Source organism: Desmodus rotundus, chromosome 7, assembly GCF_022682495.2.
Source record: "Desmodus rotundus isolate HL8 chromosome 7, HLdesRot8A.1, whole genome shotgun sequence".
NCBI lineage: Eukaryota > Metazoa > Chordata > Mammalia > Chiroptera > Phyllostomidae > Desmodus > Desmodus rotundus.
In genome coordinates, this window is record NC_071393.1 from 106,599,120 (window position 1) to 106,611,992 (window position 12,873).

Consider the following 12,873-nt stretch of genomic DNA (forward strand, 5'->3'; position numbering starts at 1 on the left):
CCCTCATTCACTCCATGAGGACGTCAGGATGGAAGCAGAGTGATGAGAAAGTCTGTCTCACCAGCTAGTAGTTGCAGCCAGTCCAGGGACCTGAGTCCCACCAGCCGGACAGGCTGGGAGACCTTGCTGCTGACACACCAGAGCACGGGAACCTTGGGGAGCCCCTGGTCTGTGCTGGCAAGACTGCCCCAAGGAAGCCAGTTGTAGCAGGAATCTCAGGGGTCACATAGGTCTAACCTTAAAAATTAAGAGTCTTATGGACAGTAGAAAAGCATGATGTTTGCTGGGGTGTTTCGCATCTTGAAGAATGAAAAAATACTTTAGAGGGTATTTTGAACTAACAAACTTTCTCAAACATTAGGTGCCAGTAGGTACATTCCACACTTTTTCCTCCTTTCTTTTAATATGCAGCTACTCTCCAGAGAGACCGAATCTTCAAACATTTTACCAGGAAGCGCCAAAGGGCTATGCGAAGGCGAGTCCACCAGATCAACGGACACAAGTTCATGGCCACTTACCTGAGGCAGCCCACCTACTGCTCGCACTGCAGGGAATTTATCTGGTAAGAGGTTCCCTGACTTCTTTCATCCCGAGACTTCCCATGTCAGACCGAGAAAACAGTCAGACCGAGAAAACAGTTTAGTATCTGCAGCAGGAATGGAGATCTACGTTTTTGTGCAAACTTCTGTCATTTTGTGTAAGGCAGAGGTACTGGTTCAGAGTGATTTCTGAATATTGATCAACTACTGTGTATTTCGCTTTTTACAGTGACTTTGGATTTTATACCTTTTAGCAGTCAGAATCCAGGGTTAGTGTTTGTATCATTTTAAACTAAGAATAGAGTCTAAAGTATCTAAATTACAGGCCCTAAACTGGGTGTTGATGGGAAACCTACCAAGGTACTGTCACAGCTGTGTGTGTGTGTCTGTGTGTGTGGAGAGAGAGAGTCAGTCTTTAGGAAAAAGTTCCCACTGCATCTATTGAAAACATCAGAAGCGCTGGCAGCTCTGAGCCCCTTGTCCTTCTTTGCAGCAGCCTGTGCGGTCTAGTGAGCTGCAGCTCCTCCTCTCCCTGCGGTCTGCCTGACCCAAAGGGTGACTCCTCACTGCTCTTTATTTCATGTTCACCAGTCTGCTTCCCTCCTTCATGGGACTTGCCTACCCTGTAGGTATTTGTGGTGACAACTTATGACCTGAACTAAGGTTCTAAATGGAAACTTATCTGTTAATTTCACTACCTTTTTTTCCACCAAGGAAACATTAACTGCCACCCAGCCAGCCTTGCTCGCCCTTGCCTCTCTCCCTCTGTCTGTCTCTGTCTGTCACACACACACATTCACACACACACACACACACACAGGTATGTGTGTGCTACATATATACATGTTAAAAGTCTGAAATTCAGTCTCACCACCAACTAGATGTGTGAACATAGACAAGTTTATAACCCATTAATGTCTCATTTGTAAAATACAGTAAATAATTTTATTTTGTTTATATAATAAACTTTTATGTAGCCCTTAAAGTGCCAGGCCCTATTCTCAGTACTGTACATTATCAACTCTTTTTATTTTCATGATGACCCTATAAAGTAGGTACTGTGACCATTACCCCTTTTTATAGAGGAAACTATGGCTCAAAGAAGCCAACCACCTGCCTTTAAATCACACCCAGGCCATCTGGCTTCAGGGGCTGTGCTCTCAGCCAGCACATCCTACGGGCTCAGTAAGTGTGGTCTTTGTTAATGGGAATAAGAATTCAGCCAGAATCACCATCACCTAGAGCCTCGATGGGGGACAGACAGGAATGGAAGCTGTGGGCATGATAGGCCCTGGTGGCCATACTCCTGCTCTTCGGCAGACGCTGGGTGACATGGGCTCAGGGAGAGGGGAGGGCACTCAGGGTCAGGCAGCTGTGCTGGACTCCCCCATGTTTGTGTCCGTGTGTGTGCCGGCATCGGTAAGGTGGTAGAGTGATGCTTCCCCTGTGGCTCAGACACACATACGGATGAGGGGGGATTGTCAGTGGGGCCCTGGGGGATTGCCACAGAGGTGGGTGGAGTGAGAATTGCCGATACCCACCCATTTGTTTACATCGTGGGGAGCCTCCTCATCCTTCAGATGGTTTCCTCTGTGTCTTGTGGTAACACACAAGGGCTCAAAAAGCACATCATCCTTGTTTCTTCTCTGAAAATATGTTTTTCATAAAATACCAGAGGATAAAATTGTTTTCCTTAAGCACTGCAATTATAGGAGCATTGTTGCTGAAATACTCATCTGATGGTAATTTCTGTCTCTGCTGTCTTGAACAGGGGAGTATTCGGGAAACAGGGTTATCAATGCCAAGGTAAGAGAACATTTTGAAAATTGTGTTTAATCTTGTTCCTATGTTAAGTGATTATACCAAGAGGAAACAGGATGCATTCCATTAATATTGTGATACCTCTTTGTAGGCCACAGGAGACCCCAGTAGAATTACAGCTTTCTAGTTTTATTTACATTTTGGCTATGTGTTTTAGACACTGTAGAGGGGATGTTTTGATTCTTCAAGTCAGGATACATAATAAAGTTTAGTTGTTGAAGGTTCTGTCTCGGCAGTAACATGAAAGCACTAAAAGCTAATGCCCCTTTGTGAGCAGCACCCTTGAATCTTGAAGGTAATTTTTTTTACAATCCCATTGCCAATAGAGGTGAGAAGTAGCACCGTGCTGTTTTCGCTTTACCTGATTAAATATAGAGGCTAGGGTCCAGGGGGCTTTCTCGACTTTTAAAAAAATGTGAGAAGTGTCTGAAGTTAAGCTATTAATGATCTTTCTTGTAGGTTGTTATGCATTCAATTTATTTTGATTTTCACAATTCTAAGATCAATCTAATTTACTGGTGTTCAGGCAGAACTGGGGTGAAATAAAAGGGGAGAACAAAGGAAGACTCCTTACTCAGGAGAGTTGGCTGGACGGGTTGGGCTTGTCTGTTACTTGGGCCTCCCCTGTTGCTGTCTTGTCCATCATCACACGGTTTACATATATGGTGCCCTCTTGACCTGTACTCTACAGATGACTGCTAGAATAGCACTACACATGCTGGAGTGGTAGCCTCCATGTAAATAAAGGAATCCTTCCCACTTTTTTTGTGAAGAAGGTGAGGTAAAACATTCTTCCCCTTGAAATGAAATAGGACATACTCTTGCATCTAATTTTGATTTTGATATGTATGAACAGTTCTACTGAGTTTTGAAATTTAGAAAAAGTGAATATATAATCAATACAACAACAATAATTGACCTTATGTGATTAATCCCAGGCCCAAATAAGAACATAGGTCACAGGTCAGTGTCACTTTTTGGCCTGGACCTCTCCAGCACAGGGCTATGCCCCCCAGTTAACTCTGGTCCGTCTTATGCATAGAGCCCAGGGCATTTGATGGGCTGATTTTCAGTGGGCCACCTGCTGTTAAAACACCAGGAAAGAACATTGGTCAGGAGACATACATTTGTTCATATCTTGCCAAGAGATATAAAACAAAACACCTGGTTGGAGAAAGGTATACCATGCTTACACTAATTAAAAGCAAATAGACAAAGCAAACTTAAGAACAAGGAAAACGATAAGAGATAAGAGAGGGGAGGCATTATGTAACAATAAACAGGTAAGTTCTTCAAGAAGACATAAGTCTTAACATATATACACCTACCAGACATCAAAACACATGAAGCAAAAACTGGTAAAACTGTAAGGATATGTGGACAAATCCATGGTTGTAGTTGGAGACGTCACTAACTCAGGCAGAAAGTCAGTGAGGATGTCATAACTTTGAGGATATCACCAAAGTGACATGTGTAGAATACTCTAACAACTGCAGAATACACATTCTTCTCAAGCTCACAAGGAACATTTATCAACATAGACCACATTCTGGACTATAAAACAAACCTTCACCAATTTAAAAGAATAAAATCATAAAAAGTATCTTTTTAGACCACGATGGAATTAAACTACAAATGAAGAAAAGAAAGGTAACTGGAAATCACCCAAATATTTGGAGACTAAACAACACATTCTAAAGAACGCATGGGTAAAAGAAGTCTCAAGAGAAAATAAAAAATATTTTGAACCAAATGAAAATGAAAATGCAGTTGACCCTTGAACAACATGGTTTTAAAACCACTGGGTCCACTTCCACGTGGGTCTCCTTAGACATGGGTTATTCTCAATAAACACCTGTGCTGCTCTGTCCACGGTCGGGTGTACACAGATGTACAGACATGCCGAATGAATGCGTTGATGTACACCCCGTTATAAAGGGGACTGAGCATCCATGGGTTTTGGTGTTTGCCGGGGGAGAGGGCAGTCCTGAAACTAATGCCCCACAGATACTGAGGAACAAGTATGGGGGAACTTAAAAGTTATACATGGATTTTCATCTGCACGAGGAGGCAGTGCCCCTGACCCCCACATTAGTCAAGGGTCAACCGTACATTTTATCAAAATATGTAGGATTCAGTGAAAGCAGTACTTAAAGGAAAAATTATAGTAATAAATGCTCATATTAGAAAAGGAGAAAAAGCTAAAAATCAATAATATAAGTTTCATCATGGGAAAGTAGAAAAGGAGAGAAACTTAAGCTTAAAGTGAGCAGGAAAAAAAATGAGAGCAGAAATCAGTAAATTTGAAATTAGTAAAATAGTAGAGAAAAGTCTATAAATCAAAGCTGGTTCATTGAAAAGATCAATAAAGCTCTAGCCAAGCTAACTGAAAAAAAGCTCAAATGCCTAGAATACAAGGCTTTTCTACGCGGATGATGATTTTGAGGTCCCTTCATATAAAAAAAAAATCAGTTCTCTGGGAACCTTCACTCTGGCTCTTCTGAGAACTCAATCTGATGAAAGCTATGCTTGTTTTAAAGTACAGTGCTATTTGCTGCCATGTCATCTATCTGTATGTACTTAATCCTAGAAACCTCCACATGTCTGGAAAGATCTTAAAACTGATGTGTATTTTCATACTGCTTCACTGCACATGCTCATCCTTGAAGGGCAGGCTGCACTTTGTCTGCACTGTGTCAGTGGTCTAGATGAAAATTAAAAGGTTACTCAGAGCTCTAAATATTCAAACGATTGATTAAGTCATTCTGCAAATATTTAGTGAATACGTATTCCGTTCAAGGCATCGTGCTGGCTGGGAGTTCTGAAGGCATTAGAGGCTATCTATGGAAAATTTGAAATGAGGGGGGCGGGTACAGGGTAGGAGATCAGAGAGAGGAAAGATGGTTTCAGTCTAAAAGAGTAGCCAGCGGTATTTTTATGGAAGAGACTTTTTTTTAAGTTGTATCTTATTATACACTTAAGATTTAGTTAGACAATAGGATTGAGAAGGACATAGACTGTGTGGGGTGGGGAGGGTGAAGCCTTGCTCCCAGAAGAGTTTAGTTTTTATTGAAACAAAGAAGTTGCATAGAAGAAAGGAGACAGGTAAGACTGGGGTAGGCTCTGCAGGGCCTGCCACCTGGCTGGGAGGTTTGAACTCTGTTGATTGACACTGAGGCGCCACTGAAGGTGCAGCTCATGGGGTGAGGTGACCTAAACCACACTGAGGAGATTCCTCTGCAGAGGGGTACGGGGAGGCTTACAGCCAGGGAGGATGAAGGAAGCTCAGGTTTTGAATAAGAGTAGTTTAAGCATCATTCTAACTCCAGAAAGACTGGAGTTAGAATGATGGTGTCGAAAATAGGACGGGAGCACTGGCTGCTATCGTGTGTCACGTGGGCCAGACTTCCCAGGCAGGCACCTTGGCTTGGGACAGCCCTGGTTGATGCTAATGTAACTGGCTGGACTGAGAGCCTGCCAAAAATAAATACGTAACTGTGGATTTAATTTCCTAGTGTGCACCTGCGTCGTCCATAAGCGCTGCCATCATCTCATTGTCACTGCCTGCACTTGCCAAAACAACATTAACAAAGTGGATTCAAAGGTAAGAGGATAGCGGTTTGCTAATCAGGTGCCTGGGTGATGTCTCGCCCTCTCCCTTTCCTTCTCTCTACCTGTCCCTCTCCTTCTCTCTCTCCCACTTTCTTTTTCTCTTTTTCTCCCTCCCCTTTCCACACTCCTTGAAGCCAATGGTGGGATCAGAATTGGAATGTCTCTCCTTTTTATATTATGGTGTTTGTGCATGGCCTGTCCTCGAGATGATCCCATTAGCGATCAGCTGAGTATAAGCTGTAGGGATTCAGTTCTTCTGATTTGGAGAGGGCTTTGGAGGAGTGAAAAGGTCCCTGTGTTTGGCATCAGATGATGAGGATCTGAATGCAGAAGCCTCCCCTGCTAACTAGCTTCTCTCTCCGCCTCATTCTTAAATGGGATCAATGCTTCTCTCATGAAATGTTGCAATGGTTAAACCAGATGGAATGACGTGATGCATATGCTGTTAACTGTAAACTGCACTTCGTAACTAAAGTGACTGTTGACTTCCACCAGCCTCTCAAGACATTTCAGGGAGGGTGTATATCTGTACGTAAGTGCTTGGCCTTCACACTGGCCACTTGCTTCACTTTGAGCTGGGGCAGGCATTATTCTACATTCTGGAGGTAGAAAGCAGGATTATTGCTGACAATTAGCTGTAGGTTTACAGAAGAATTGAAATGTCTGACTCTGGAACTCACTCCTGTCCACAGACAGGATGGCTAAAGAGTACACCTAGAGGTGTGTGTGCTTTCTGTCGTGAAAAAGAGGTTAGAAAATTTGCAAGAGGAATAGTAATTACCTCATTCTTTGTCGTGTATGAATGTGTAGTTGTTGCTTCAAATTGTGATGTAGGCTTTAGAGCACATGCCTAGTCTAAATATTTGCTGGAAACAGTGAGATTACACTTGATCTCAGCCAAAGGGCCAGGAAGTGCTTGTATGTGAGATTAAACCTTTGCACTCAGATGTCAGAATGCAAAGGCTAGAAAAAGGCTGGAAGGGCTGATAGCCACTTGAATGTCACTTTGGCATGAATTCCTTCTGTGGTTCCATGCCTTCTGGGTGCCACCTTCTCCCTGCCCTCCCCCCCAACACACACATACCTTGTGACACAATTTCTGGAAGACCTTGTGGTGAGAGCAAGTGTATAGTCTATAAAAGGCCTGTTTAATCCTGAAGTTAAAAGGTTCTAGGAAGTAGATATGGGTTTGAGGGCACTGGCAGAGAGAGACATAAAGCCCAAATATAAAAGTTGAAATAAAAATTTTCATTTCTATTTACCTCCCCCAATGGTGAACAATCTAATCTATGCCTCACTTTTCTGTCCAGTCTTGCTCATTAGAAAGTGTGCTTATTCTGCTTAGTAAGACCCAAGTAATTAGCCCTGGCTGGGATGGCTCAGTTGGTGCCTGCGAACCAAAGGGTCACGGTTCGATTCCCAGTCAGGGCATGTGCCTGGGTTGCGGGCCAGGTCCCCAGTTGAGGGCGTGCAAGAGGCAACCACACTTTGTTTCTCTCCCTTTCTTTCTCCCTCTCTCTAAAAAAATTAAATCTTTAAAAAAAAGTGACCCAAGTAAGGGGCTGTGCAGTACAATAATATACCCAGCTTAGGTGTCAGAGTAGCACTCTGCGTTCAGCGGGCTCCAGTTACAGTGTTTACGAAAGATGTCGGTGTGGCACTGTAGCTCTTGTCCCCATTTCTGCTTCACAGCTCGCCGAACAGAGGTTTGGAATCAATATCCCGCACAAGTTCAGCATCCACAACTACAAAGTGCCAACGTTCTGCGATCACTGCGGCTCCCTGCTCTGGGGGATAATGCGACAAGGACTTCAGTGTAAAAGTGAGTTACTTCTTCATGAGTCCACTGGGATGCAAGTGTTTGGAATTCTGTCATTTCAGAATCTGACCAAGGACCGATGGTGTTAGACACTTTGTAAATGAACATCTTAGTAGCTCCCTATTTATGTGTCCCTTTGTCAGGGAGGGAAAGAGAGCTACATCTGATTCATAGTTTTCCTATCCATAGAATATTAAATCAGTTGTTACACTCAACATTCTAGCTAGCAGGCCACCATGCATTTAGTGCTGAGTATAGACTTGTCCTTGTGTGTTTTGATGGGTATTTGAAAGAGGAAAAACGTGGGATCTTGGTCAGAACTGGAAGAGCGTGGGAAGTGAGGAGGTCAAAAGAGACTCTTGGGTGGCGAGGAAGGACTGGCCAGAGAGGAGGTCCGATGGCCTCACCAGAGGGAAGCAGGAGCAGGGTTGCGAAAGCGTAACTGGTGCCTCGAGCTGCCCTGGTCTGCTCGAGGAATGTGTGCTGTTTTGGACTTGGAGGGCAGGTGCTGTGAAGGACACTGAAGCCCTGCTCACTGTGCCCGATCCCACGTTTGAAGCTTTGCCTCAGTGAGGGGTCTGGACGTAAGGGCTGACCCTGTCCCGTTAGGAGCTGGGGAGTGCCTGGCCTTCCGTCACCTCCCACTGGGTGTCGCTGTAACAAGGGGCTGTTGTGGGGTGCGCTGTTGAAATAGGTGTGAATTTCATCCAGGAGCCTTCTAGTCACCTTTCATCTAGTCACTGGGGAGGCAGAGTTGGCAAAACTGTCATTGACTGCCTGGACTTACCCAGCCTGCTTCTGTCAACGAAAAGGGGCCAGCCGCTTGTTTTAAAAAGACAAATTCTTTTCTCTGTCTAGAAGACCACTTAGTTCTTTTTCCACACAATCAGAACAGCCCGTGGATAGCTTTGGTTTCGGCACCGCCTGAATGTGAGCAAGGCAGGCTGCCCCGGGTGTGGGTTTCCAACCTGAAAGTCACGGTCAGCTCTGGTACAGTTGTTGCTGACACGCAGAGCCACACATGGGGCTCATCTGTGCTGTTCTTGTCCCTGGCGGCCCTGAGGGTAGCATACCTGCAGCGGCCTGGCTCTTCTCTACGTTTTGCTTTTGTTGTCGCATGCTGCTGTAGAAATGCCACTGCAGGCTTGTGTCTCCAGCCCAGCTTTCCCGAGAAAGGTGGATTTCCCGGGAAGCTAATGATGCTTCAGCCTCAGGGCCTCTCCCTGCCAGGGCACCTTCCAGAGCATTCCACTTGACTGCAGATCCTTCAATGACATAAACTCAGGACCTGCCAAACCTGAATGTGTGCATGCTTCTGAAGATGTGGCGAACCTCCCCAAACGGGAGTTTGCTCCTGCTGCTTCGGTGCTGCCTCCCCTCGGCAGGCCCTGTGAAGACACTGCACCAGAACTTCCTGCTGATTAAACCTGGGGTCCTTCGTCGTCCCAAGTCAGTCTCCTGGGAACAGGAGTTCAGCTTGCTTCTCTCTCCTCTTCCAAATGCCATTTACTATGACCTTTAGAAACCTGGCTCCCTGCCCCGCCCCCCATGAAGAAGTCAGAACCACAGGCTGCAAGCGCTGAGAACCACAGCCCCACAGGATGCTGCGCTCGGTGCTCAGCAGGCCCCAACCACAACAATACTCAGAAAGAAAGCTTCACTTAGAGGTTTTTCTCTCAGAAACACCATGTCCACCCTGCTTGAACAGCCTTCTCCACGTGGCCTATCGTCTATAGGCTGCTACCTTTATTTGAGTAAGAGAAGGAAAAGCATAAGACAGTTGGCTTGATTCCTTGTTATCCAATTGACTGAACCTTTGCTCTGATGAACGTTTTCATCTCTCTGTTGAATCATACCATTAAATCGGCAGAAACTGTTACACATGATCTATTTAGACGAGTGTCTTTCAAGTCACAGTGGGGAAAAATGTATTTGAAATTCATTATTCTTCAGTATGCCAGGCTTTCTGCTTCTGCACAAAACAGAAATAGATAAAAATGTCAGGGGTTGTTCTGAGTGTAAATTTAATTTGATGAGAAGGTGGCATTGTTCAGCCTGAGCAGCACCCGCCCCTCCCCCGTCATGCTGGCTACTAGAGTTCTCTCTTGCTGTGCACGTCAACTTGGCTCCCTTCTGAGTGTGGATTCCCTTCTCTTCCCTGTAGTGTGCAAAATGAACGTGCACATTCGGTGTCAGGCGAACGTGGCCCCTAACTGTGGGGTGAATGCAGTGGAGCTGGCCAAGACTCTGGCTGGGATGGGCCTCCAACCTGGAAACATTTCTCCAACCTCGGTGAGACTCAGTTGTTGTTTTTTTTTTTTTTTTTCTTCACATGCTGTAATTGTGAAGTTGTTCAGATGTGGTAAGCCCAAATGAGCACACGTGGCAGAATCAGAGTTCCTAATCTCAGCAAACACAATAAACGGGTTTATTGCATTTTTAAAGAGCGTTTGGTTCCTTGAATCAGAGTCTATATACAATTATATGACAAAAAACAATGATCATGCAGATGCATCAAAAAGCAGAGGAAGGATTTTTTTTTTTAAAGTCAGCTTCCTGTCAGTGTGGTCTGGTAGAAAGCTTGGAATTCAGGGGTCTGGGTTCTGCCCTTGGCTGGGCCCTCGGCAGTGCAGTTGACCTGTAACAATGGGCCTCAGCTTCCTCCCCTCAAGGGGTTGAACTTGAAGCTCTCTGAGGCTCTCTACTGCCCGGGGATCCAGCAGTTCTACAGTTTAGGATTGTGGATTACAAATTTATCTCTCTGGTTCAGTGACAGACAGGAGTTCCTTCCTCTCAGCTCCCGGGAGTAGGTGGCGTTGTGTCAGTTATCCTGGGCTAGGTGGCGTTGTGTCAGTTGTCCTGGACGTGCTTTGTCTCACCACCTCCTGAGTGACCGCCACCTGTTATTGTCCATTACAGCCTCGGCCACTTTCCAGGCCCATGACCGGTGGCTGCCTTTCTGGCCAGGGTCTGCAGAGAGCTGGGAAGCAGCCGTGGCTGCAGCTGAGATTTCCGCAAGGTGGAGCAGGATAGCCGGTTCAGGAAAATTCTAGACTTACCTGTTAAGTGTGTCTGGGTAGTCAGGAAAGGAAGTCCCATCACTGTGAGATTCTTGGTTATGCAGCACATGTCAGCTAACTGCCCCATTTCCTTTTTACTGAAGGATACTTGGTAAGCATTGTATTTCTTGATATTTCAGAGAGGTATTGGCAAAGTCCAGCAAAGTCTGTCTTGTGGATAGACAGGCAGGATGCACAAGGCGGCTGTTCCTGGGTTTCAGCCCAAATCAGGGTTCTGAAATACAGTGGGGGTAAGATGGACCACATGGCACAACCTGTAGGAATAGGCAAGGCCACCTGTCATATGTCACCAAGTGTCTTTCATGTTATATTTAATAATGGGAAAACCACAGTTACCTGATAACTTGACAGGGCCCCATCAAAAAGAGACAGAACCTTAAGTCTATCAAAAGAGAAGAATGGGTTAAAAAAGGATTGAGAAACACCAGCTTTCAGCTTCTGCCAGTGCCAACCCAACCAGGGGAAGTATTGAAGTGGAGGAAGTAAAATTCAAGCTGGTAAAATTTTTTAGTCTTTGAAAAATTTGTGATCAGAGATCAGGAGGAGAAACTACTAAAACAGTTGGATTTTTAAGATGATTTATTTTATATCTTGCTATCACTGTTTTATGGGCTGAGTAGAAAATCTTTGTAGTTTTGGGCTATTGCACAGTTGCTGATTGAAAACATTTTTTAGAAGTTGCCCCAGATTAGCTTTTTAAAAAATCTAAATAGGTCAAAAAGTCCAGAATGTTAGACTTCTGATCTGACGTCTGTTGGGAGCTTGTATTATACACGTCCCCAGGTGGACGTCTACAGGTCGCCCTGGGAGTGACTTGTGGGTGCGCCCTCGCCGAGCCAGGCTTGTGCCCTGGGAGGGGTCTGGGGAACCCTCGTGGAGGCCATGGCTCTGCTCCGGTGAGGTGAGACTGGAGCACTCGTGGTGCTGGTGGGCAGCCTTTCTAGGGGCAAGCTGAATGTGTATCAGAAGTCTTTCCATTGCTAGAAAATTATCTTAAGAAAACAGATTTCGATGATGATGATCATGATGATGATGATGACAACCATACTTACGTTTATTGACTGCGCCAGATGCCAATCTGAGTGCTTTATAAGCATTTATTCCCTTATTCCTTATAATAACTCAAGTAGCAGGTGCTACCACATCCCCTTTGTCGGAAGAGAAAACTGAGGCATGGAGAGGATGGGTAGGTGGCTTTGCCAAGGTTGCTGGGTTAGGTTGCAGAGCTATGGTTTGAACCCAGGTAGACCGTGCCTGCTTGAAAGCCTAGACTCCTAATCACCTGGCTCTGAAGATTCGAAAGCAAGTATGTTCACTGTGGTGTTAGTCACACTAGTGGCAAATGGGAGATAGACAATGTTTCTAATGGCAGGGGAATTAGTAAATAAATTGTGATTATCCACAAAATGGAATATTGGACAGCCCTTAAAACTCATGTTCTTGGAGGATATTTAAAGATAAAATGTTAAATGTTAAATAAAATGTGTTATGAAATGATTTCGTTACATGGTTTTAAATTAATCAAGAGTGAAGATGTGTATATATGTGTGTAATTGGGTTTCCTTTTTTTGTTTTTGAGGGGTTGATGAGATTATAGGTATTTTAAATTTTATCCTTCATACTTTTGTTCATTGTCCAAGTTTTTTAATTGACTTTTATTTCTCTTATGTAATTTAAAATATTGTATAAATACTGTTGCTTCATTCATTCAAGTTCTAGTATGGAGTTCATCCTTGAGCCTGGGCAGATATTAAACACCTCTCTTGGTAGGAAGTGGACACCAGGTGGCGCTCTTGGAACCTGACCACCCTGTAGAAATTCACAGCAAGAAACCAGAGGGACCAGACTATTTGTGTCTCTGTGCACAGCCACTTGAGCATAAACTGAAACTCTGTGGCTTAGATATATTTTTAAATGATTCATGCCCAAATACAGTAGGCACAGATCAGGAGCTGATGTCGAGGTAGTTTTGAATAGCAGAAGCTGATCACATGTCAAGCTG

At 44.6% G+C, this 12,873-nt stretch overlaps 1 protein-coding gene across 2 annotated transcripts in view; it reads left to right on the forward strand.

Moving 5' to 3' along the window:
- The window catches only part of PRKCH (protein kinase C eta), a 256,636-nt gene that overhangs the window by 165,325 nt on the left and 78,438 nt on the right, over positions 1 to 12,873 (forward strand). For both annotated transcript variants that reach the window (XM_053927481.2, XM_024567580.4), the window contains exons 3-7: positions 412 to 562; positions 2,311 to 2,345; positions 5,876 to 5,964; positions 7,665 to 7,794; positions 9,956 to 10,083. In XM_053927481.2, the coding sequence (XP_053783456.1) occupies positions 412 to 562; positions 2,311 to 2,345; positions 5,876 to 5,964; positions 7,665 to 7,794; positions 9,956 to 10,083 (533 nt within the window). The remainder of the gene's footprint in view (positions 1 to 411; positions 563 to 2,310; positions 2,346 to 5,875; positions 5,965 to 7,664; positions 7,795 to 9,955; positions 10,084 to 12,873) is intronic.